This window comes from Balaenoptera musculus, chromosome X (assembly GCF_009873245.2).
Source record: "Balaenoptera musculus isolate JJ_BM4_2016_0621 chromosome X, mBalMus1.pri.v3, whole genome shotgun sequence".
Classification (NCBI taxonomy): domain Eukaryota; kingdom Metazoa; phylum Chordata; class Mammalia; order Artiodactyla; family Balaenopteridae; genus Balaenoptera; species Balaenoptera musculus.
Window position 1 is genome coordinate 89,683,538 of NC_045806.1, and position 23,905 is coordinate 89,707,442.

The window sequence follows — 23,905 nt, forward strand, 5'->3', positions numbered from 1 at the left end:
GGTCTAAAATAACGCAGGAAAATGGAGAGAAAGGCAGCAGAGTAAATAACTAATTGGATGAGAGAGAGAGACAGAGAGAGAGAGAGAGAGGGAAGAGCCAACTTTTCGGTGCCTCTTAGAATCGTTTTAAACTCATTTTCTTCCTAGATTTGGTGATGATATCAATTCCTTCTCTGTAAACACACACAATTCATTGCTCAGACTTCTAAGAAATGTACATTTTATGCCTCAAAACAGATCCTACTATATGATGTGATTCACAGGACTTGATAATACCACATTTCCCAGAACACCATTGTCTGAGAATCCTGCCCTGTTAGACTTGTAAACGTGTACTCATTTGTATTCCTTGGAGTTATGAGCATCCGAAAATAGGTGGTTTAGAGTAAAAGTGATTCTTCATCATTAACTTTAGTGTCATTAGAATATCCCTAACTGGTACAGAAAACTGCTTCCAACTCCGGCACCCACCCTACCCCTCTGTTTTTCTCCCAATGGTCACCTCTCAGGTAGTGGAATAAAAGGAGATTTTTTCGATCAAATCCTTTCAGATGATGGAGCCATAAGCAAGGAAAATATCAGAACATCCTAACCTTTCCTGGACGAGGCAGAGAGGGACAAGACAGGTCTTTTCCTACAAGGAGCACAAAGTTTTCAAGGTTGAGGGACTCACTGAGAACATATTTTATACGTGTGGACACAGAAAAACCCACAAACACCCAGAGAAACAGGAAATGCAGGATTCGTCCCTGACCTGATTTAAGGACCGTCTCTCAGAGACTCAGAGAAGCCCGATACGTTAGAGCTACAGCAGACCCTCAGAGCAGCAAGCCTGAGCTTCCTCCCTCAACATGAGAGGCTTCAGGTGCATACATGTGGGTAACGTAGCCCACGTGTCCTGTTCCCTGTATACACAGCCAGCACCTCGTAGATACCTCTCAGTCCTGAGAGTATAACACTGACAGTGCCACTCAGCTCTCAGAAGCACAGACTCAGTGAAGAGGAACACACATGCCTCTCGGGGCTTGGGACATGGGGCCACCTGGGGAGTAAATTCAGGGCCCTAGGGAACTGGAGCTCGGTAAGGGGCAGGGACACGGACTCCCAGCATGCACCAAAAAAGGCTTATCTCAAAAAGAGGTGTGCAGGCGTTTGTCTAAAGTGAACCTCCCGGGACTTCCCTGGCGGCCCAGTGCTTAAGACTCTGCGCTCCCAGTGCAGGGGGCACGGGTTCGAACCCTGGTCGGGGATCTGATATCCTGCATGCCACACGACGTGGCCAAAAAATCATTCTAAATAAATAAATAAATAAATAAATAAAGGGAACCTCCGAAAATTCTTAAGCCCAGGTAAAGGCCTTTAATATTAACTATAGTTAATACATTAACTGTATTAACACAGAAATACACACATACACACCCTGCTGGCATGGCATGAACCATACAGAAGCAAACCAATTTGAGGCCTTTCGAGGGACCCTACATGGATAAATTTCTACTTGGACTGTTCCTTCATTAAACAATGGTGACAAAAGGCCTTGTGCCGCTTTCTGTTGTTGTTCTAGCCATAAGGAATACCCTGTGTTACTATAGGATAATGCATTTTTAAATGTCAACCCCAGTGACAGGGGAAAGGGTTGCGGATACCTTACACTAACTTCACTTTAACAGACCTTTATCAAGCATCTACGAAGAAGGAAACACAGTGCTTTAGGAGAGAGAAATAAATAAAAGCCTTTAAGTTCCCAACAATTCAGAAGCTCACACGTTAGGCAGCTGGGGAGATACACACGTAAATAAATAATGTTAATCTACCCTAGGATATGTGAGGCACTAGCATAGAAAATAGAAAAAGGTATTGATGCTAACTAGCAAGCTCTCAAGCAGCCTTAACTAAATATAGAAATAAGGCCTTCTACCCTCAAACCCCTGGTTCTCCCCTTCTATGGTCCTCTGCTCTGCTCAAGTACCACTTCACCTTTTTCCCTTAAAGAAGTTCCAGATATTAGGCCCATTTCCTCCTTTAATTTTCTTTAAATTAGGACATATTTCAGACCTCGACAAAGGTACAGAGAATGCTACACCCATGCAACCATCAGCCGTCTTAAGAAACGTAAGCTTACAAATGAAATTGAAACCCAGTGTACCTCTCCCCAATTGAATTCTCCCTCTCTTTCCATACATTTAACCACTGTCTCAAATAAGTTTATTGTTCTCATACACACCTTTCTGCATACTACATATGTATGCATTACTCCTGTGTATGCCTTTTACTACAAATACATGTATCTATAATCAATCTAATAACTTTTGCATGTCTTTAAACTTCATACGTGCATGGTATCATAATGCTTTTATCCTTTTGGAACTAGGTTTCTCCTTCATCTTTTTCTCCCTTCCACTACTGAATCTTTGCCCCTTGTTATAAGCTGAACTGTGTCCCCGCAAAAGATATGTTGAAGTCTTGACCCGCGGAACCTGTAAATGTGACCTTATTTGGAAATCGGGTATTTGCAGGTGTAATAAAGATCAGATGAGGTCATACTGGATTAGGGCGGGCCCTTAATCCAGTATGACTGGCGTCCTCATAAGAAGAGAAAGAACACAGAAACAGAGACACAGGGGAAAACACTATGTAAAGATGAAGAAAGAAATTGGAATCATGCATTTACAAGCCGAGGGATGCCAAGGATTGACAGCAGCCACCAGAAACTAGGAGAGAGGCATGGAACAGATTCTCCCTCCGAGCCTCCAGAAGGAACCAACCCTGCCGACACTTTGACCTCAGACTTCTGGCCTCCAGAACTGTCAGAGAATAAGTTTCGGTTGTTCTAAGCCACCTGCTTTGTGGTAATTTGTTACGGTAACCCTAGGAAACTAACACATCCCTCCGGGAGCTCGTTGTGTCTCAGGCCCCTGAGAATTCTAGTGTCTTCCTCAGTCCAGATCTTACCATCCTGTTCAGTTTACCTGCAACAGTACCAAGTCAGTGAATTAAGGCTGGTCCTACTGTAGGTGTACTTAAACGTTTCCCCCATTGCTCTAAAGCAGTGGTTCTCAAACTTTAGTGTGCTTCAGTAGCACTTGGAGGACTTGTAAAACCCGATGGCTAGCAGCCTACCTTCAGAATATCCAATTCAGTAGGTCTGGAGGAGCAGGGTCTGAGAATTTGCATTTCAAACAAGTTCCCAGCTGCTGCTGCTGCTGCTCCATGGCAGGCCAATAGCGCCATCTGGTCTCCAGGCAAGCTAGGTCATCCGTCAGGTCCTTTCAATAACACGTACTAGAGGCTGGGCCACCATCTCTCTCGTCACACAACTTGTTTATAATCTAATATTTTAATTTATTTGAGGCTGCAATAAAAGGATTTGAAACAGGCTTACCAAATAGTTGAAAGAAATCCCTTTCAATGACAGTAAGGTGGGCCGAAAGAAACAGAACAAAGATACGTTGGAGTCAGTGTTATTTAGGTTAAAAAAAAAAATCTTCAGCTTATTCATGTCAAACAAGCTTTTATTTTCAATGTGAACAATACTATCAAATTTATCTGTAAAAGGTAAGAATAAAGTCAGATGTCAGTTAATATCATTTTGGGATGCTGAACTTTGGAACAAAATTTGCATTGTGGGCTAATGAAAACTAGAATATCCGTGAAGAACAAATTCATCTCTTCTTTCGCCGTCCACTTCTTTTTATGCCTTCCAACTGTAGGATGGGATAAGAGTCAATTAACAATTGTACACCAATAACATGCAGCAGGGACTTTCTAAATGTGAGTCAATACTATGTACATCTGTTGGCTCTCCAAGGAGAGAACAAAATGTTTTCTTCTTGTAACCCAGAGCCTTGGTTGTCAGGGTGCACATCATTTCATCACACCAACCTCATCTCTCTCTGGCCCACCACTATAAATGCTAGATTTTTTTCTTGAAAGGCCACTCTGCCATTTAAATGTCTTTCCACCTTAAGAGCCTATGCTCCTTACACAAGTCATAAATCCCTCATAATCCCAGACCTTCAGTTTCCGTATCTGTAAAATGAGAATGAGGCTGTTATCAAACATCCACAGGTGTGAAAATTAAGAAAGGGAGAAAGAAAGAGCGTGATACTGAGAGAGAGAGAGATGAGACAGAGAAAGGAAAAGATGAATGGGTAGAGGAAGGAGAAACTAAGATTGAATTACCGACTCAGGGATAGCCAATAATCTTACTATGGCTAATTTTCTTTTCTTCGGAATAAAAACTCTAAATTGAACTAATATTTGTGAACTACTCATGAAATGCAGTCTTATGTGAAATCCTTAACTTTTTACTACTTTGTAAGGAGTCACCTTCTCAAAGGCATTGTTATTCCAAGAGACTCCATTTCTGTGGCCAGGGGATGAAGGTACCGCTAGTGCACAGCTTACTCGCTTTAGCTGCTTCTTCTGGTGACCATTCTCTAAAAATATAGGTCTCTATATTTTAGACCTCTAAAAACATATAGGTCTCTATTTCCAGGTCTGATAAATTTCCCATCTGCAGTAGCCTTAAAGCTACAGGACAAAGGACTTGCGGCTGCAAATGAAATACTTTTCAGAACACACTTCCTTCTATATCATCTAGAATACAAGTCCATTAGTAACATTACACTGTTTTTCCAAAACTAAATGTCAACAATTTTTTCTTATTTACTTTACAAAAAAAATTTAAAACACGATAGATAGCTAGTGGGAAGCAGCTGCATAGCACAGGGAGATCAGCTCGGAGCTCTGTGACCACCTAGAGGGGTGGGATAGGGAGGATGGGAGGGAGACGCAAGAGGGAGGAGATATGGGGATATAGGTATACGTATAGCTGATTGACTTTGTTATAAAGCAGAAACTAACACACCACTGTAAAGCAATTATACTCCAATAAAGATGTTAAAAAAATAAACCAAAAATAAATTAAGTATGTAAACAAAACAAAACAAAACATAAAGCTGTTAGTAACAGGTATATGTCAGGAGTGGTTGCACTATACAATAATACCTGTATTCTCCAGAGCTGCCCTCTGCTGAGACCGTACCCACTTTGGGTCCTTCTTCTGCTTTTTCATTTCCATCCTCTTTCTCTTCCTCAGCATTTTCATACTGATGTGCACTCTCTTCTTTAGTGTCGAATGATACGGACTTTGGCATCACAAGGTGGTGGGAAACATTTCCCGATTTAAAATCAGCAGCAGAATCTAGTTCTCTGCCCTCAGGAGGTTCTGGAGAAGAGAAATATGTCAATCAATCAATCAATCAATCAATCAATCAATAAATAAATAACAAGAAGAGCTGGCCATGTTCCTACTGGTTGATACAACACTTCCATGGGCCTCACACTTCTGCTGCTTGACAGTTTTCACAACATTTTTCCCCTCCTTCCAGTAGATCTCACACACTGTGCTGCTGATTATTTCTGGCCCTTTGGAGAAGGGGTCGAAATCATCTGATTCTCAGAGCATTTTTGTATGTTTCTGCCAGAACGTCACTGGAAAATGTTCACCCGATTTAAAGACAAGTTCTACCGCGAAGCTCACTGATTCCTCAACCACTGAAAAGTGCCCCTGTGACATTTCATCATTTTCTCAGGTCATCCTACTGAGAATCTTTACATTTTTAGAAGCCCGTCAACCAAAAGTGAGGCATGCCATTTGTTTGCCCCTAGGTTGGTAGAAAGCAGCATACTTTTTCTCAAGATCATAAAGGTCTTTAGAGAATTGGGCTTCTACTTGTGCATATCGTGCCTGAAGGTTTTTGAGAGCTTTGACCCGCTGCTTAACCGCCAGAGGCCAGCGCTGAGCGCGGCCTGCCTTTCAGGCCGATGCCCCAGCAGGGGCTGCAAGGGCCTGGGGACTGGGCCGCCCCTCGCCAGCCTCGGCCCCGTCGTCAGGTCCACACGCCCCAGCCTCCCAGGACTCGGAGGCATCAGCCAGGACCTCGCCCGCCCAGAACTCGGCCCCCGCCGCCGCCGGTTCCTCTGCCTTCTGGGATGCCGCCCCCTCTGCAGGTTCCTGCGGCTCCCAGGGCGGGGTGCCCTCTGCCTGGTACTCGCCCCGCCAGACCTCACCTGCCTCTCCCAGGTCTTCCTGCTCCTGAGGAGGCGCGGCATCCTCTGCAGGGTCCGAGGGCCGTCGGGAGCGGCGCCTGACCATTACGCGGCCGGCGTGGGGCCCGACCAGGACACGGTCGTTGTAGTGGCTGTGGTGCACACGGCAATGGGCCAGATCCCGGAACAGGGACTGAAACTGCGCCGTGGGGGGCCCGTGGCCCGCGACCACTCCCGCGCCCTCGTGCCCATTCTCGTCCTCCTCTTCTGTCTCTTCCTCCTCCTCGACCTCTTCCTCAGTTTCGTCTCCCTCTTCTGACTGGTACTCATCCTCCTCCTGGTCCTCGATCTCTAATTCAAACTCTTCCTCCTCCTCCTCCTCCTCCTCCGTCTCCTCCTCCTCCTCCTCCTCCACCAGCTCTACATCCCAGTCTTCTTCCACTGCGGCCTGGGCGGCCTCCTGCCCACCATCCTCCCCGTGAAGGGCTCTGGAGAGCCCCAGGGAGGCCAGAAGGGCCGCGGCCCCCTCGGCTCCAGCCATCCCTCCCGAAGGGGATGCGCGGACCCCGAGGGGACTGGGGTCGCCACCCGCCCCGCCACCAGCTCCGGCCTGGCCACCTGGGATCGGCCCTCGCTCCTCTGTGGCAGACATGGCAGGACGGACGCGCCACACACGGATCGGGCTGCAGTGAAGCTCGCGGGGAAGATGGCGGCCGCCGGGCTGAGTATCGCTGAGGGAGGGGATGCTGTTGGCAGCGGGGCCTCCGGCACGGGGTGGGGGCTGCAGAGAAGCCGGCTGCACGGGGGACAAGAGTCTGCGAAGATGCCTCTGGGGGCCCCGCCACGGGAAGGGCAGACCGCCAGCCTGTGGAGCGCCCCACCGAGACTGCGCCGAGGCCGCTGCGCACAGGGCGGGAAAGAGCCTGACTGGCTGGCGACGGGAGGCGGACCTTGGAAGGGTCAACCAAGGGCCACTTCCTCCAGCGCCGGCTCTAAGCTCATTTGCCAGCAGCCAAGGATTGACAGCACCGCCGTCCAATGAGTGACCAAGGTCTTCAGCTTCCCTGGAGGCCTTAAAGGCCCAGCTCACCCTGAGCCCCCGTGAGCTCACAGGAATCCCTTCCTTTCCATTCCACCACTGCAAGAGCAAAGCTACAGTGTCCCTATAGGGCGGCGCCCTGGGGTATGGGAACCTGCATGTGTTCCCCAATTGCCACCCTGGGGCAGCTCACGCTGACTGAGACACACTTAGTTCAAAAACGAGAGAGAGAGAAGGTGTATAGATCAAATCTCAGCAACGCTTAAAACCTCCCACAAGAGAGAGCAAGAGAATTTGGAGGTTTTAATGCTGTTAAAGCTACTTAGAAAAGGACATACAAAGTCGATATGGATGCAGTGAGAATGGAGAGTGGAGAGAAAGCAGTAAAGACAGGAGCCGGACAGTGTTTCATCAGGGCTCCCCAATTCACTTCCAGCCGCCAAGAAATGAAGACAGAGAGAAAGAGGGAAGAGAGAGACACAGAGACAGAGACAGAGACAGAGAGAGATACTTCTTTTAAAGACTGGGCTGAGCACCTGCTCTGCACTGGACTGTGTACATCCCCTGCCTCCCCAATTCATACGATGAAGCCCGTCCCCCACCCCACCCCGCCCCCAGGAGATGGTATTTGGAGACTGGGTCTTTGGTAGGTCATTCAGTTTCGGTAAGGTCAGGAGGCTGCGGTCCACACGTTGGGATTACTGCCCTTACAGGAAGAGACCATAGATGGTGCTCTCCGCCCACCACCCCAACGTGAAGCCACAGGAAGAAGGCGGCTATCTTCAAGCCAAAACGAGGGCCCTCACCAAGAACTCCACCATGCTGGCACCCTGACCTTGGGCTTCCTAGCCTCCAGAACTGTAGGAAATAAATCAATGTCTTGTTTAAGCCGCCCAACCCATGGCATTTTATTAGGGCAGCCTGAGCAGACTAATACAGCATGGCACACGTTAACAGGACAGGCTTCCTAGAATGATTTCTCGGTCAACAGTCCGAGACTTTTTGTTGTACTCAGCCCCACTTAGCCGAGCGGTCAAGGGTAACGAATGCTTAAAACGAGGAAGAAATCGGCAACTATTTTATGCTAATCCCACTTACTATTGTCGCTGGGCACAGAAGCAAGAGTGGGTGTTAGCTGTAACTTCACGTTCAGGAGAACATAAGCTATGTCCCTTACTTCCAGTAAGCACACCGCCTTGGGATCCAGGACATCTAATTTGACAGACCCTAACGTTTCACGGATGGGAAGCACACATTCTGCACTGCGCTCCTGGGAAGGTTGGCGAGAAGAGCTGTTGTTGCCACCCTGAGTCAGTATGGACCCCTACCCCAAGTTGGGTTCAAAGGTCAATCAAGACTGGTGACACCACACACACACACACACACACACACACACACACACACACAGTACCGAGACGCGATGCAAAGTGTACTCCTTACATGAGGAGGCTTCTGGGGGGAGAGCAGGGTAGCCTTTTCAAGCTGCTCCAAAAAAGACTTGAGAGAGTCAGGAAAGGAAGAAATTGCTTTGGGAGTTCTACTGTGATTAGTGGATGGGGCCAGCATGACAGTTCCCTTGTGCTGGCTGTAGCTAGTGTAGTTTGACGCCCACTCCTCCTCCCCTCCACCCTACAACCACGCCAAAGGAGAGAGTGTGGGGCATTGGGGAAGAGGGAGGGTTGACGTTTAAAAGCCCTCAGCAGTCAAACAGCAAAGGATGCAGTCAGACGCTATACTACAATTCACCTCTGGCGTGTGACTGGCGACTGAAACGTGCCATTTTCGTGTAATGGAATTTGAACTTGTGGAAGTAAGCCACTCTGGAACTCTGAGTCCTGCAGCCTAAGGCCGGGTAGGGAGGCAAAAGGTCCACTGAATGCCGTTCAAGAGCCCAGCGTTGTGTATCCTGAGAAGTAAAATGCATGCCTCGGTCACCATCAATAAGGCCCGGAACTCCAAAGCCAAGAAGGAGGGTCTTGGCAAAGCCCTGCATAGTGGCTTTAGTATATATAGAGACACGTGTGACCTGGATTTATAATTTGGGAGTCTGTGGGCCAAGAGATTCCCAGGGCTCTTTACCCCAAAGGGGACAGTTTTACACAAGGAAACGTCGTTGCTGCCATGGGCCGGACCAGACAGCCAGACCGACGACAATGGCCTGACTGTCTATGAAAATGTGCAGACGGGGCTAACTGTTGGCCAGAGCATCCAGCGCTAAGGTGACTGCCTGAAGTTCACTCACTTGTGCTGTCTTTTCGTTGAACAGTTTTATCTATGGTTATTGTATTGATTACTGACAGGGAAAGACTTTTCCTGACCTTTTCCTATTTATTTTCCACATGTCAGCCTTTTGTTGTTCCTTCACTCCTCAATTACTGTATTTTTCTGTTATTAATTTCATTTTTCTAGTGTACAAAGTGATTCTTTATCACTCCTTTCTCTGTACCTTTTTTAGTTTTTTTATAGTGCTGGAGCTTTTTGTGGGGGCAGTGTCGGTGGTTACACTGGGAGTTACAATTAATATCTTAACTTTATAATAATCAAGTTTGTATTAATACGGAGATAGTTGCAAGAGTATTCAAAAACTCTGCTTTTCCCCAGCTCTGCCACATTTCTTTATTTAATTATGGTGACACATGGCATGTTTGTATATTTGGTGCCCATTAACAGAGATTTATAGTTAATGCTTTATACATTTGTATTTTCAATCATATATGAGAACAAAAAGAGGAGATACAAACCAAAAGTGCAGCAATACTGGCTTTTGCGTTTACCTGTGTAGTTACCTTGGCCTTTGTGGTTTATTTCTTCATATTGCTTCAAATAAGTGCCCAGCATTGTTTCAATTCAGCCCGAAGGACTACTTTTAGTACTTTCGGTAGGGTAAGCTTACTAGCTATGTACTCTCTTAGTTTTTGCTTGTCTTGGAATGCCTTTATCTCCCCTTCATTTTCCCCACATATAGAATTCTTGGTTGAAAGTGTATTTTTGTTCATTTGTTCTACGCTTTTAATATGTCATTCCAATTCCACCTGTCCTTTATGGTTTCTGTAGAGAAATGGGCACAAATCTCACCGAGGATTACTTGTAGGTGAGGAGTTGTTTCTATTGCTGTTTTCAAGGTTCACTCTTTGTCTTTGACTTTTGATAATTTGATCATGGTGTGCCTAGGTGGGGATGTCTGATTTTATCCTGCTTGGAGTTTGTGGAACTTATTAGGTGTGTAGATTCATGTCTTTCCTCCGAGTTTGGAGGTTTTCAGGCATCATTTCTTCAATGATTTCCTGCCCTTTTCTCTCTCTCCTCTGCCTCTGCAACTGTCATTATGTGTACATTGATGAGCTTGCTGATGCACATAAGTCTCATAGGCTTTGCTCATTATTCTTCATTCTTTGCTTTTCTGCTCCTCTTTTCCTTTCCAGAGACTGGATATTTCAACTAACCTTTTAAAACTCGCTGATTCTTTTTCTCCTGGTCAAATTTGCTGTTGGACATCTTTTATTAATTTTTCATTTCACTTACTGTGCTTTGCAGCTGAAGAACTTTTATTTTGTCCCTATTTATAATATCTGTCTCTTTGTGATACATCTTTCTCATTGTTTCCTAGTTCTTTGATCATTGTTTCCTTTCGCTCACTGAGTTTATTGAAGACAGTTGACTTAAAATGTATTCTTCTAGTAACCCAAATCCTGTGCTTTACCTCTGACAGTTTAGAGTAATTAATTTTTTCCATGTGAACAGGACACACGTTCCTCCCATCCCCTCCAACTTTATGGAAGTATAATTTACAAATAAAATGTCTATATTCAAGGTGAACAGTGTGATGCTTGATGTATATATACATTGTTAAATGATTACCACAGTCAAACTGATTAATACATCTATCACTTCACATAGCTAAAGGTTTTTTGGGGGTGGTGTGTGGGATAAAACTAAGATCTACTGTCTCAGCAAGTCTCCAGCATACCACACAATATCTTAAATTATATCAGCATGCTGTACATTAGATCCCTAGAATGTATTTATCTTATAACTGATCATTTGTACCCTTTGATGAACCACCCCCCAAATAACAAACCTAAACCTGCAGGCATCGTGCTTCCTGATTTCACTATTTTACAAAGGTATAGTAATCAAAACAGCATGGTACTGGCATAAGAACAGCTATAGACATAGACCAACGGAACAAAATATAGAGCCCAGAAATCAACCCACACATATATGCTCAACTATTTGACAAGAACACACAACGAGGACAGGAGAGTCTCTTCAATAAATGGTACTGGGAAAACTGGATATCCACATGCAAAGATACTATATTGGACCCTTATCTTACACCATACCCCAAAATGAACTCCAAATGGATTAAAGACTTAAACGTAAGGCCTGAATCTGTAAAACTCCTAGAGGAAAACACAGGGGTAAGCTCCTTGACATAGGTTATGGCAATGATTTTTTTTGAATTGACACCAAAACAAAGGCAACAAAAACAAAATAAACAAGTGGACTACATCAAACTTAAAAGCTTGTGCACAGCAAAGGAAACAATCGACAAAATGAAAAGGCAACTGACCTATGAAGCAGAAGAAAACATTTGCAAATCATGTTATCTGTTGAGGGGATAATATGCAAAATATATAAGGAATTCAATCAGCTCAACATCAAGAAAAACCAAAAAAACAAACACAAAACCAACAAATAATTAATAAAAGGGCACACCGTCCGAATATACATTTTTCCAAAGAAGACATACAACTGGCTAATAGGTATATGAAAAGGTGTTCAACATCACTAACCATCAGAGAAATGCAAATCAAAGCTGTAGTTAAGACATCACACCTAGTAGAATGGCTATTACCAAAAGGACAAGAGATAGCAAGTGTTGGCAAGTGTGTGGTAAAAAGGGAACCCTCGTGCCCTGTTGGTGGGAATGTAAAATGGTGCAGCCACTATGGACAACTGTGTGGAGTTTCCTCAAAAAATTGAAAATAGAAGTATCAGATCACCCAGCAATCCCACTCCTGAAAACTGATCCAAAGGACGTGATTTCTGCTCTGCTCTCTTATCCTCATTGCAGCAGTATTCACAATAGCCGAGGAATGGAGACAACCTATGTGTTTGTGGGAAGATGAAAGGATAAACAAAATATCATATATTCATATAAAAGACATATAAAAGAAGCCTTCTTAAAAATTTATCTGAGGGCTTCCCTGATGGTGCGGTGGTTAAGAATCCACCTGCCAATGCAGGGGACATGGGTTCTAGCCCTGGTCCAGGAAGATCCCACATGCTGCGGAGCAACTAAGCCTGTGCGCCACAACTGCTGAGCCTGCGCTCTAGAGCCTGCGAGCCGCAACTACTGAGCCCGTGTGCTACAACTAGTGAACCCCGTGCGTCTAGAGCCCATGCTGCGCAACAAGAGAAGCCACCGCAATGAGATGCCCACGCACCGCAACGAAGAGTAGTCCCCACTCGCCGCAACTAGAGAAAGTCCATGCACAGCAACGAAGACCCAACGCAGCCAAAAATAATAAATAAATAAAAACAAAATAAATAACTTAAAAAAATTCATTTGAAAGACTATTCTTACCTTTAGGGGGGTGATACAGAGAGGAACAGGGACAGAGAGAAGACATAGTAGATTCTCCTTCCTTCAGACTTCTTGTCTCTCTCAGGAAATCTCTACAGGCACAGCTTAATAGTGAGCCAGCTGGAAAGGCAAAATAGGGTTGGCAGAGACCCAGAAACTTAGAACAGGTTATAGAATGTTGAGTGTGTCATATGTGGGATAATAATTTCTGTCGGGAATGTGGGAGCATGTTCATATGTGGGACCAGGTCCTCTGGGGACTTACCACGTAAGTATATTTACATATTGAGTATGACTGTGTGTGTGATCAAGTTCATACGTGTGACTGTTGATGAGCATCAGCACGTGTTTGTGAGTATATGTGAGATTGTCTCTGTGCGAGAGTAAATTTGTTTGATGTTAAGAGTGAATAAATATATACGCATGTCCTTATCTGAGGGTGTTCATCTGTGGGTGACTGTGTGAGCGTGTTCATGTGTATGAGGTATTGAGTGTGTTTGTAGGTGAATAAATGTGTAAAGACATTCACAGATGATTGACTGCAAGCAGCATGATAAAGTGAGAGCATATCTGTGTGTGAGTGAATATGTGAGTATTTTTGCTTGTGAGCAGGCAAATGCGTGTGCATAAGTGAATATGCGGGTGTGTCCATGTAAGCAAATACAAGTGTGCCAGTGTGTAAGACTGTTGACTGTGTGAGCCCATTGACATCAACTATGCCATTGTGTGGGAGTGAATGTGTCAGTGTGTTGATGCCTGTGAAGGAACGTGAGTGATCTTGTGTATGTGATCATATTCATGTGTGCAAGTGAATTCATAAGCACTGTCATGTATGTGAACATGGTATTTCAAATATATCTGGGTGCCTGAACATGTAGATACATGTTCGTATACCAGGGTATCTACAAGTGCTAGTAAACCTGTGAGTGAGTGTGTGAGCATGTGCATGTGAATCTTTAAGCTCGTTTGATTGTGTAAGCTTGTTAATGTTTGATTACATTTGAATGAGTGAACATGTGAGTGTGTATGAATTTATCTGAGTGTATCCATATGCACGAGTGAAGGTGTGAACTTCATGGTGTGTGAGCATGTTTGTGGGTAAGTGAATATGTGAGCCTGCCTGTTTGTGAGTGTGTTCAATGTGTGCATGTGAGTGAATGTGTGAGTCTTACATGTGAGCATACTTGAGTGTGCGTGTGTGTGTGAGCGAATGTGTGGGCATCTTCATTCTATTGAGTGAATATGTGACGAAATTTGTGTGAATAAATGACTGTGTAAGCAGAATGTGCTTAAATTTGCCATCTTATACATTGCTGTGACTAAGGCAACATGCAGGTTTGTTTTGGTGGGCAATTGTATGTATGTGCTTTCTTGCTCAGAGTGGTGTTATTGTTGCTTGAGTTTCCTGCCAACTACTAGTAACAAACAGCCGGGTGGGCCAAGTGATTTCAGAAACAGATTGTACATTTGGCCCATTTCTTTCCCTATTTATCACAAGGCTGCTGTATTTCAGTGCAGGACTACCTGTTCCACTGCTTCCATTCTAGGGGAAATTTTTCTTGGGCAGCTGTTTGTATAGCTTTAACAGCCTCAGAGAGGTGGCCTCTTGGGAGGTGGTCATGTAACGATACCAATAGATTTCCTCCCAGATTACCTTTGCTACTGGGCTTCTCATTATTGGTCTGTAAGATGTGATGTGTATGTTTTAAGATCCCCCAGAAGAGTAACATTGGGATGCAATTTCCCTCAAGTCTTTCCCAAGTGCTTATTAACGATGGTCTTGGTAAACCTGACAAATTTTGTAATTGTTATAAGCAAATAGCTGTCAGTTTGGATGGAAAAACTCCCACGTAGAGACTGGTTAGATGTCTCCATGGGATCAAATATGTTTTCATGAGAACTGTCTTTGCTGTCACACCCAAAAGCTATGATTGGTTACTGTGGGCAGTAAGTGTTGCAGCTGTTGAAGAACCCAGTCCCACTGAGTGTGATGTAAATCTTGAAGTTGGTATTGTAAGAAGGTTAGGTTAGGAAAGAATTCCCAAACTGGATGAAGCTCCTGACTTTTTAGGCATGCCTTGTCCTGGGTATTATGTTGTATACATTCCTTTCCTTGCGTGTGTGTGTGTGTGTGTCTGTGTGTCTGTGTGTGTGTGTCTGTGTGTGTGTGTGTGTCTGTGTGTGTGTGTGTGTGTGTGTGTGTGTGTGTGTGTGTGTGTGTATATAAAATATAACTTCCCAACCGGGGGAAAATTCATGATAACTTGCCCTTGGTCACTTAATTTCTTTTAGTGCAAACTTCAATACATGGGACTTGTACTAGAGAGAGAGAAATCGTTATAACTACTAAGAAAAGAGACCAGTAGTTGTTAAGGTATACGTTTTTGGCAGCGTTTACATTCATCATTATGCCAGGGATTAGTAAGAGCTATAATTTTATCTAATTGTAACCCCATAGAGTTTGTCGGTATGGCTCTGCATTACCATTTTTAATTATGGTAATTAATTACCATTTTAATTATTACCATTAGCATTTTTAATATGATTACACTGATCACAAGCATGCTGGCTGTACTACTGGGTGCATACTATCCCTGGGCACGCCTTAAATAAGACTCAAGAGACAGTGGCTCTATTTGGTTAATGGCACTACTTCATAACATTGGGTTTCTTCTGATTTCAGGTAAAAGTTGGCCCTGAGGGTTTAGAAGGCATCTACGAGTCATAAGTGTTATCTAAAGAGTCTAGCTTAGCCAGGATGGGTGTTGCTAGTAGTAGAAGAGACATGAGAAGGTCGCTAGCCTCAGTGTTGGTATCTGTGGTCATGTCAGTAGGATTGACCAACCTGAATAGCCAACAGCGTGGCTCCCATTGTCCCCAATCTGACCTATGTTGTAAGACTCCCTGTTGTGTGCATGTGGTATACTGTTTCCAACAGACCCTGTCAACAGTAGTGTGTGGATTACTAGGGCTGGGTGAACCACCAATAGACATACAGCCAACACTGGCAAGGGCAGTAACTCCTCAGGTAAGAAGGGGCATACAAACAGGGTAGGGATTAAGGTTGGAGGTCACCTGTAGCCATCAGTAGGGGACCTGATTGTCCCTGGGTATTGTTCACATGGGGTTACCTGGTCTGGGAGAGGTTTCGTTCCACCTCCTGGGCTCCACAGTGCCTTTACTGGAGCAAAGTACATGGATGGCAGATAAGGACACCTCTTTCTCCAGAAATCGGCGGGTAGTTTGCTTGGCTTATACTGGATGACGAATGAACACAGGCTAAGGACGGTTTCAGAATCACTGGTCCACGTCAGGTTCTCATCAGGATCAAGAAGGAAGTGGCTAAGCTCCGGGTTTTCTATGAGGGAGAAAGGAAAGATGAAAGTACCAGGTGAAAGTTTCTTTTCGGTGCATGGCAATGCCTGGGCTCCCATGTCTGTGAAAACTGACAACTGGGTTGTGTCTGCTGTGGATGTGTACACCAGCAGAGATAGAAATGTCTCTGCTGGTGGTCTCGTCATTTGTTGTGAATTTAAGTATGGTGTAGCTATGCCAGAGGGGTAGGAACTTAATATAATCTGGACCGTGGGCAGTATTTCTGACCACTTGAAGGACCACTGCCCTCCAAGTTCTCTCAACAGCCCTTGATTTAAAAGTTCATCACGGGGCTTCCCTGGTGGCGCAGTGGTTGAGAGCCTGCCTGCCAATGCAGGGGACACGGGTTCGAGCCCTGGTCTGGGAAGATCCCACATGCCGCGGAGCAACTAGGCCCGTGCGCCACAACTACTGAGCCTGCGTGTCTGGAGCTTCTGCTCCACAAACAAGAGAGGCCGCGACATTGAGAGGCCCGCGCACCGCGATGAAGAGCGGCCCCCGCTCGCTGCAACTAGAGAAAGCCCTTGCACAGAAACGAAGACCCAACACAGCCAAAAAAATAAAAATAAATAAATTAATTAATTAAAAGCTTAAAAAAAAAAAAAAACCCCTATCACCTGGGACCCAAATCGATTTCCATAATCATATGTTGCTACGCGGTCACTTAAAAAAAAAAGTTCATTACGTCTTTCCAGGATCCCTGCTACTGGAAGATGATAGGATAGGTGACAAACCCAAGCAATGTTTCCTTGTAATGCCCATTGCTGGTTTGCTTTACAGTGATGTGGGAACTTTGGTCTGACGGTATAACTTGTGCGGCAGTCCCAAGGGCTGTAAAAGCTATTTTGTCAAGCCCTCAGTAATATGAGGAGAGGCCTGTGCCTTGCATGGATACACTAATGGAAGGCCTGTATAGAAGGCCGGGAGGTTATGGTAAATTAACTTCAGTGGCAGGGTATGTGGTGATTTTCTCATGGAGTTGCAGCACTCTAGTAGGGCCAGGTTTAGCTCAATCCAGTAGATCCCATTATCATTTGAGTAGAGGCCTCAGTTGCTCTGCAGGGAGCTTCTGCTATTACCCAGGACATAACAGGAATCTCAATCCACAGCGTAACTGGCTCTGCTCCAGTAAAGCCTTCAGTTTCAGTAAGGGCTCAGTGTACCTCCACAAGTTGCCTCTCCACTGGCCAATACCTTGGGACTGAGTCTGGGAGTCACGTGTGCCAAAAGCCCACGGACATTTGGTCCAGTGGCTCCCATAAGTGAACGTTAGGGTGGCCGAAACTTCCAATTGTTAAGTCCTGCCCTCAGAGCACTAGTGGGAGAGCTGAAATGATAGCCTTCTTTAGTTTACCTAGTGCCTGTTGTGGCTCAGGTCCCCACTGAAAAGTGGAGGTCCTATGGGGGGCTCCATAGATGGGCGCCAGCAAATATTTGAGGTTGGCACCAGAATCCAAGCATGCCTACCAAATGTTGGGCCTCCTTTACCCATCTGGGAGGTTGGCTGGAGCACTAGGAGCTTTTCCTTTACCCAGTTGGGACTAGTTTACCCTTTTGAGTTTCAAACATAGCCCAGAAATTTAACAAACTAGGAGGTGCCTTGTACCTTATGGCGGGCAATTGCCCACCCCCTCTCAGGGAGGTGTTCACTCACAGTTGTGATGGTGTGTGACACAGAGTCTTGGCCAGGTCCAGTGACGAGGATGTCGTCGACACAATGCCAGAGCTGAGTCTCTGCAGGACGTGGCTCGTGCCGAGCAGGCATCTAGGTCCCGACTGCAAATCCCATGGGCAATCACGGGGGCATTCATGTACCCCACAGGTCACTGGGAAAAAGGTGTACTGTTGATCCTCAAAGGGGAAGGCAAATTGTGATATTTAACAAAGAGAACATGTGAGCCCAGTCTAGGACTCTGAACCATTTACCAGTGTTACTCTGAATGTCATTCATTAAGGGAACAATATATAGTAGAGGGGCTCTAATACAGGGAGCAGCCTTGTTTAACTCTCTCTAGTCTACAGATAGCCTGTACTCATTAGTAGTGGCTTTAAGCACAGGCCATACCACCGAACTCAAAGGTGGGAATCCATATCCTTTCTTTAAGTAAGTCAGCTAGGACAGGCCATAATCCTTCAGTGCTTTCCTTTTAGTCAGTACCTCTTGCACGGGTAGAGGAAGGTGAACTGGCCAGTGCCCACCAGTGGCATCAAAACCTTAGGCTTGTTTCATGAGGTCACCTGCTGACTGAGGAAGCCCATTCCAATAATGGGAAAAAGAGTCTCAGAGAACGACCAGCACAGAAGCATCTTTTAGCAAAACTAAGCCCATGTTAAAAGCTAAGCAGATGGGACTTCCCTGGCGGTCCAGCGGTCGACTCTGCACGTCCACTGCGGGGGCCGTGGGTTCGATCCCTGGTTGGGGAACTAAAATCCCGCATGCCACACAAAAAGTTAAAAGAAAAAGCTAAGCAGATAATTATCCCTTCAATTAATTCTCCTCCAAAGCCCGTCATCTCCTGGTGGGGGGGGGGCGGGGCTTTAAAGTATGAGTGCTTCCTGGGATTAGGGAGCTTTGGACACCTGTGTCCACCAGAGCCAGCCAGTGTTGTTAATATTTTACAGTTTACGTAGTAAAAGGGCTACTGTCGGCCAGAAGAGGCCTGCTTTGAGACCGATGGGTCCTGATGTGGGAGCAGGTCCTTGCCACTGGCAGAGGTCAGGGGCAGACATGGAAGGTAAGCTTGTCTCTGAAGGAAAAGCCTGGCCAGGTAGCAATCTAACTTTAGTAAATATTTTAATTGCTCCACAGATTTACCAGAGATCATCTAATATCTCTGGGCTCCTTGTTCCTTAGGGTCCAATACAACCAACCTCTCTTGTTCATTTCAGGGTTCACGCTTAAGAGTGGCCTGGTTTTAAGTGGTTTATTTGACCGAGGAAAATTAAGAAAGGGAGAGGGACTTCCCTGGTGGCGCAGTGGTTGAGAGTCTGCCTGCCAATGCGGGGGACACGGGTTCCATCCCTGGTCCGGGAGGATCCCACGTGCCGCGGAGCAACTGGGCCTGTGCACCACGGCTACTGAGCCTTCGCTCTGGAGCCCGTGCGCCACAGCTGCTGAGCCCGCGTGCCACAACTGCTGAGGCCCGCGTGCCTGGAGCCCGTGCTCTGCGGCAGGAGAGGCCACCGCGGTGAAGGGGCCCGCGCACCGCGGCGAGGAGTGGCCCCCGCTCGCCGCAGCTGGAGATAGCCCGTGCCCAGCAGCGAAGGCCCAACACAGCCAAAAGTAAATAAATAAATAAAATAAATAAATAAATAAAAAAGAAAGGGAGAAAGAAAGAGTGTGATACTGAGAGAGAGAGAGATGAGAGAGAGAAAGGAAAAGATGAATGGGTAGAGAAAAGAGAAACTAAGATTGAATTACCAACTCAGTGATAGCCAATAATCTAACTATGGCTAATTTTCTTTTCTTTTGAATAAAAAATCTCAATCGAACTAATATTTGTGAGTTACTCATGAAATGCAGTCTTATTTGAAATCCTTAACTTTTTACTACTTTGTAAGGAGTCACCTTCTCAAAGGCATTGTTATTCCAAGAGACTCCATTTCTGTGGCCAGGGGATGAACGTACAGCTAGTGCACAGCTTACTCGCTTTAGCTGCTTCTTCTGGTGACCATTCTCTAAAAATATAGGTCTCTATATTTTAGACCTCTAAAAACATATAGGTCTCTATTTCCAGGTCTGATAAATTTCCCATCTGTAGTAGCCTTAAAGCTACAGGACAAAGGACTTGCGGCTGCAAATGAAATACTTTTCAGAACACACTTCCTTCTATATCATCTAGAATACAAGTCCATTAGTAACATTAAACTGTTTTTCCAAAACTAAATTTCAACAACCTTTTCTTATTTACTTTACAAAAAAAATTTAAAACACGATAGATAGCTAGTGGGAAGCAGCTGCATAGCACAGGGAGATCAGCTCGGAGCTCTGTGACCACCTAGAGGGGTGGGATAGGGAGGATGGGAGGGAGCCGCAAGAGGGAGGAGATATGGGGATATAGGTATACGTATAGCTGATTTACTTTGTTATAAAGCAGAAACTAACACACCATTGTAAACCAATTTTACCCCAATAAACATATTACAAAAAAAAAAAGAACCACAGTAGTGGCAGTCATACCTGTAATTGCTGTTCACAAAAATCACAGTACATATTACAAAAATCACAATGCATATTACAAAATCACACACAATCTCAAGGAACATTATAGTTGTTGTAGAGATTTCAAAATATCATTTATACTTCCTATGACTTCGGAAGTACTGTATTTATTATACCTGCTGAAAGATGTTGTTAGTATAGAACACATATCTTACTATATGCAGTGTTAAGTATCTGACATTAAGCTTTTGATTGCTAAGTCACCAAGTTCAAAGACATCCATCTCGAATAAACACATTGCCAGCTGTATGGCAGCTACACAACTAGATAAGCACCCAGGCTACACCCACCCATGACACCCATTAAGTTCTTCTTTTAGAAAGCTCCGGGTAACCTAGATAACTGACCAGGTGAGTGACCTCATTTTTCCCTTCCTGTGCCCAAATCCCCTCTTATGTTTTTAAATTTATTTATTTACTTATTTTTGGCTGTGTTGGGTCTTTTTTTTTTACATTTAACCTAATTTTATTCATGCTTGCCTTGGGATGGGGAATAGATCATTCAGTAAACACATAAAGTAAAAACAAAATATGTCTTGACATGTACAACTTTTAAACTACAGTAATGATGTACCTTAATTACTTCCATGCACACAAGTCTAGCATTAGTTTTTTAAAAAAATAAACACAATTAAGACTTCTACGAGCATTTTACAATAAAGTAATTCCTAATTTTTCTTTGTAGATAGATCAAGCACCTCCAAAATACAAACTCCTATACACAGTGAGCACTTCACTTAAAATGAATACTTAAGTAAATTAAGTATGTAGACAGCCTTAGGATAAGCTGACATTATAATATTCAGCTAAGTAGGCAACAAAGCAGAGTGCCAAATGTAAAAAAGTGTATTTGCAAATAAATTTCAAAAACTAAGTTAACTTTTTATAATTAATTACAGAAAATATAATGATTTGCTAAAATAAATAAGATGTGATGTAGTAACACTTCACTATAAAGAATGCATACCAGGGCCTTTCCTGGTGGCGCAGTGGTTAAGAATCCACCTGCCAATGCAGGGGACACGGGTTCGAGCTCTGGTCCAGGAAGATCCCACATGCCGCGGAGCAACTAAGCCTGTGCGCCACAACTACTGAGCCTGAGCTCTAGAGCCCGCAAGCCACAACTACTGAGCCCGCGTGCCACAACTACTGAAGCCCACGTGCCTAGAGCCAGTGCTCCATAACAAGAGAAGCCACCACAATGAGAAGTCCGCGCACTGCAATGAAGAGTAGCCCCCGCTTGCTGCAACTAGAGAAAGCCCGCGCGTGGCACAAAGACCCAGCGCAGCCATAAATAAATAAATAAATAAATAAATAAATATATAAATAAATAAATTAAAAAAAAAAAAACAAAAACAAAGAATGCATACCAGAAGATTTATAAATGGTGAGGGAATCTTATTAAGAATAGTTTGCTACAATAAACAATGGCTAAATAGAAGTGCATATTGTGAAGCACCATGGGTGTATGTTTTGCCACATACTTTTGTTACCTTGAGGTAGATAATACATGTGTACCAAATTCGGCATTCATTTTCAGTTGCTGCTGGTATCATGTGTTTTTAAGAAATGTGTACAGTACGAAAAACTTGAAAATACTCATGAATGAAAAATGTTTTAGGAAAAAAATAGATATTTTCATGCAATTATGTACAGTCTCACTGTGTAGATTTCAAGGCAAGATTTTTGTTTCCTGTAAAACAGATCATTGGTCCATGAGAGAATGATTTTTACTTGTCTTAGTGCATTTCTTTTGTCTCCTCCTGCATTGCATTATTTTGCTCTATTCTTTATTTTTGTGTGCAAACGACATGCCAGTTAAAGTGAAAACCATCTCACATGTAGAAAAAAAGTCTGGATTTTAAAAACCAAGAAAAAATTCTTTCTAAATGACACCATCTGATTCAAGTAAAAAAATGACTTAAACACTAGTAATAAAAAAGACAAAACACATTTCATGAAGAATACAAAAAGAAATGTCTGCTGAGTGTTTTAGTTCAGATGTTTCAGAATGCTGCTGTATGTTTTATGAGGAATCTGAGGGGAAGATTTCATAGCAGAAGGTGTTAATGCGGCCTGTGTTGACTTAAGTGGTGACCCGACTGGACTGTGAAACTGTGGGATGCCTATGGGTTCAAGCTGCTTGTTAAAGAGGAACTTCCCACTGTTGTTCAGAAATCCTTCCTCATTTCCTCTCTCCCCAAGCTTCCCATCCTCTACTGGCTCAGTTTCTAGTGCTGCGTTGGGTCTTCATTGCTGTGTGCGGGCTTTTTCTAGCTGCTGTGAGCGGGGGCTACTCTTTGTTGTGGTGCACGGGCTTCTCATTGCGGTGCCTTCTCTTGTTGTGGAGCACCGGGCTCTAGGTGCGCGGGCTTCAGTAGTTGTGGCACACGGGCTCAGTAGTTGTGGAGCGCGGGCTCTAGAGCGCAGGCTCAGTAGTTGTGGTGCACTGCGGCATGTGGGATCTTCCTGGACCAGGGATTGAACAGGCGGATCCGCAGGCGGATTCTTAACCACTGCGCCACCAGTGAAGTCCCACCTCTTATGTTTTAAATTCACCAATAAAGAGAGAACCTAGCCACCTTGCCCTTGGACCCTAATAAATGCAAACCTCAAGTTCATTTCTCTCTGTCTCTGTCTCTCTTTGTCTCTCTGTCTTTCTCTCTCCATGACCTTGCTATGTGTCCCTCAGGTGCACCATATACCCTCCAGGACCTGTGAGTAATTAACTTTGTTTTTTCAAAGTTTCCTGATGGTTGTTGCTGAGGTGCATGTTACAATCATAACAAGAACCACAAGGGCCGGTCCAGCTACAACATTGGCTCTGGTTGGGGAAATGTCTGTGGGGGTCTCCTCACAGGTAGTACCAGTGGGTGAGTGCCTCAGGCAGTCTTAGCCGACAGGACTACTATTGATGGGATGAGACTGACATAACAGTATATCACTAATTTGTCACTGTAGTATTTTTATAATTATATTTCAACATTATTGGTGCCCTTTGTTATCCTAAATAATTTTTTTGGCATTTAAAAGTTTATGCTGAAAAGAGACGCATAGTTTTCACCAGACTGCCAAAGAATTCTTCACTTACTTGGCAGTCAAAGCTGGATCCATGGTGTAAGTCTGTGATCTAGCTCAAAGGAGGCAGAAAGAGAGTGGAGGAGGGACTCAACAATTGTTATGCCCTGGCCAGTAAATGTCACACATCACTTACACTCCTATTCCATTGATGAGAACTTAGTCTCATGGGCACCTTTAATTGTAAGAGAGGCTAAGAAATGTAATATATCAGGGGAGCCACGTGGCTGTTATTTACAGTGGAGAAAGGAAAACAGAGTTGATGACTTCCATGCTCCATACCACTACTCTTTTTTTAAAATTGAAGTATAGTTGATATACAATATTATATTAGTTTCAGGTGTACAGCAAAATGATTCAGTATTTTTGCAGATTATACTCCATTACAGGTTACTACAAGGTAATGGCTATAAATTCTGTGCTATACAGTATATTCTTGTGGCTTTTCTATTTTATATATACCACTACTTTTTTGTATCTTCTTCCCCAACAAGTTTTCTCCTTTTAGTTCTAAGAGTTTACCCATAGATTTTTCTTCGTTTTTCTGTG

The 23,905-nt window shown here is 44.3% G+C and overlaps 1 protein-coding gene across 3 annotated transcripts; it reads right to left on the reverse strand.

The window, feature by feature from the left end:
- Positions 1-3,494: 3,494 nt before the first annotated feature.
- On the reverse strand, positions 3,495-18,072 carry LOC118888947 (histone H3.v1-like). 3 transcript variants are annotated; one of them, XM_036840472.1, is made up of 4 exons: positions 6,470-7,643; positions 6,076-6,436; positions 5,011-5,230; positions 3,495-3,704 (listed from the first exon to the last, which is right to left on the reverse strand). In XM_036840472.1, the coding sequence occupies exons 1-4, from the start codon at positions 6,704-6,706 to the stop codon at positions 3,692-3,694; spliced, it is 831 nt and encodes a 276-aa protein (XP_036696367.1). In that variant the 5' UTR covers positions 6,707-7,643; the 3' UTR covers positions 3,495-3,691. The 3 variants fall into 3 exon arrangements, 2 of the variants coding, with proteins under 2 accessions (XP_036696367.1, XP_036696366.1); XR_005018387.1 differs by lacking the exons at positions 3,495-3,704; positions 6,076-6,436; positions 6,470-7,643 and adding exons at positions 12,684-12,803; positions 15,814-16,040; positions 17,712-18,072 and having other exon boundaries at positions 5,136-5,230; XM_036840471.1 differs by having other exon boundaries at positions 6,076-7,645.
- Positions 18,073-23,905: the final 5,833 nt, after the last annotated feature.

Coding starts and splice junctions, on each gene's coding strand:
- LOC118888947 (XM_036840471.1), bottom strand. CDS start 6,706: ATGTCTGCCACAGAGGAGCGAGGGCCGATCCCAGGTGGCCAGGCCGGA. Junction 5,231..6,075: donor GGAAGACCTGGGAGAGGCAG/GTGAGGTCTGGC, acceptor TCTCTTCTCCAG/AACCTCCTGAGGGCAGAGAA.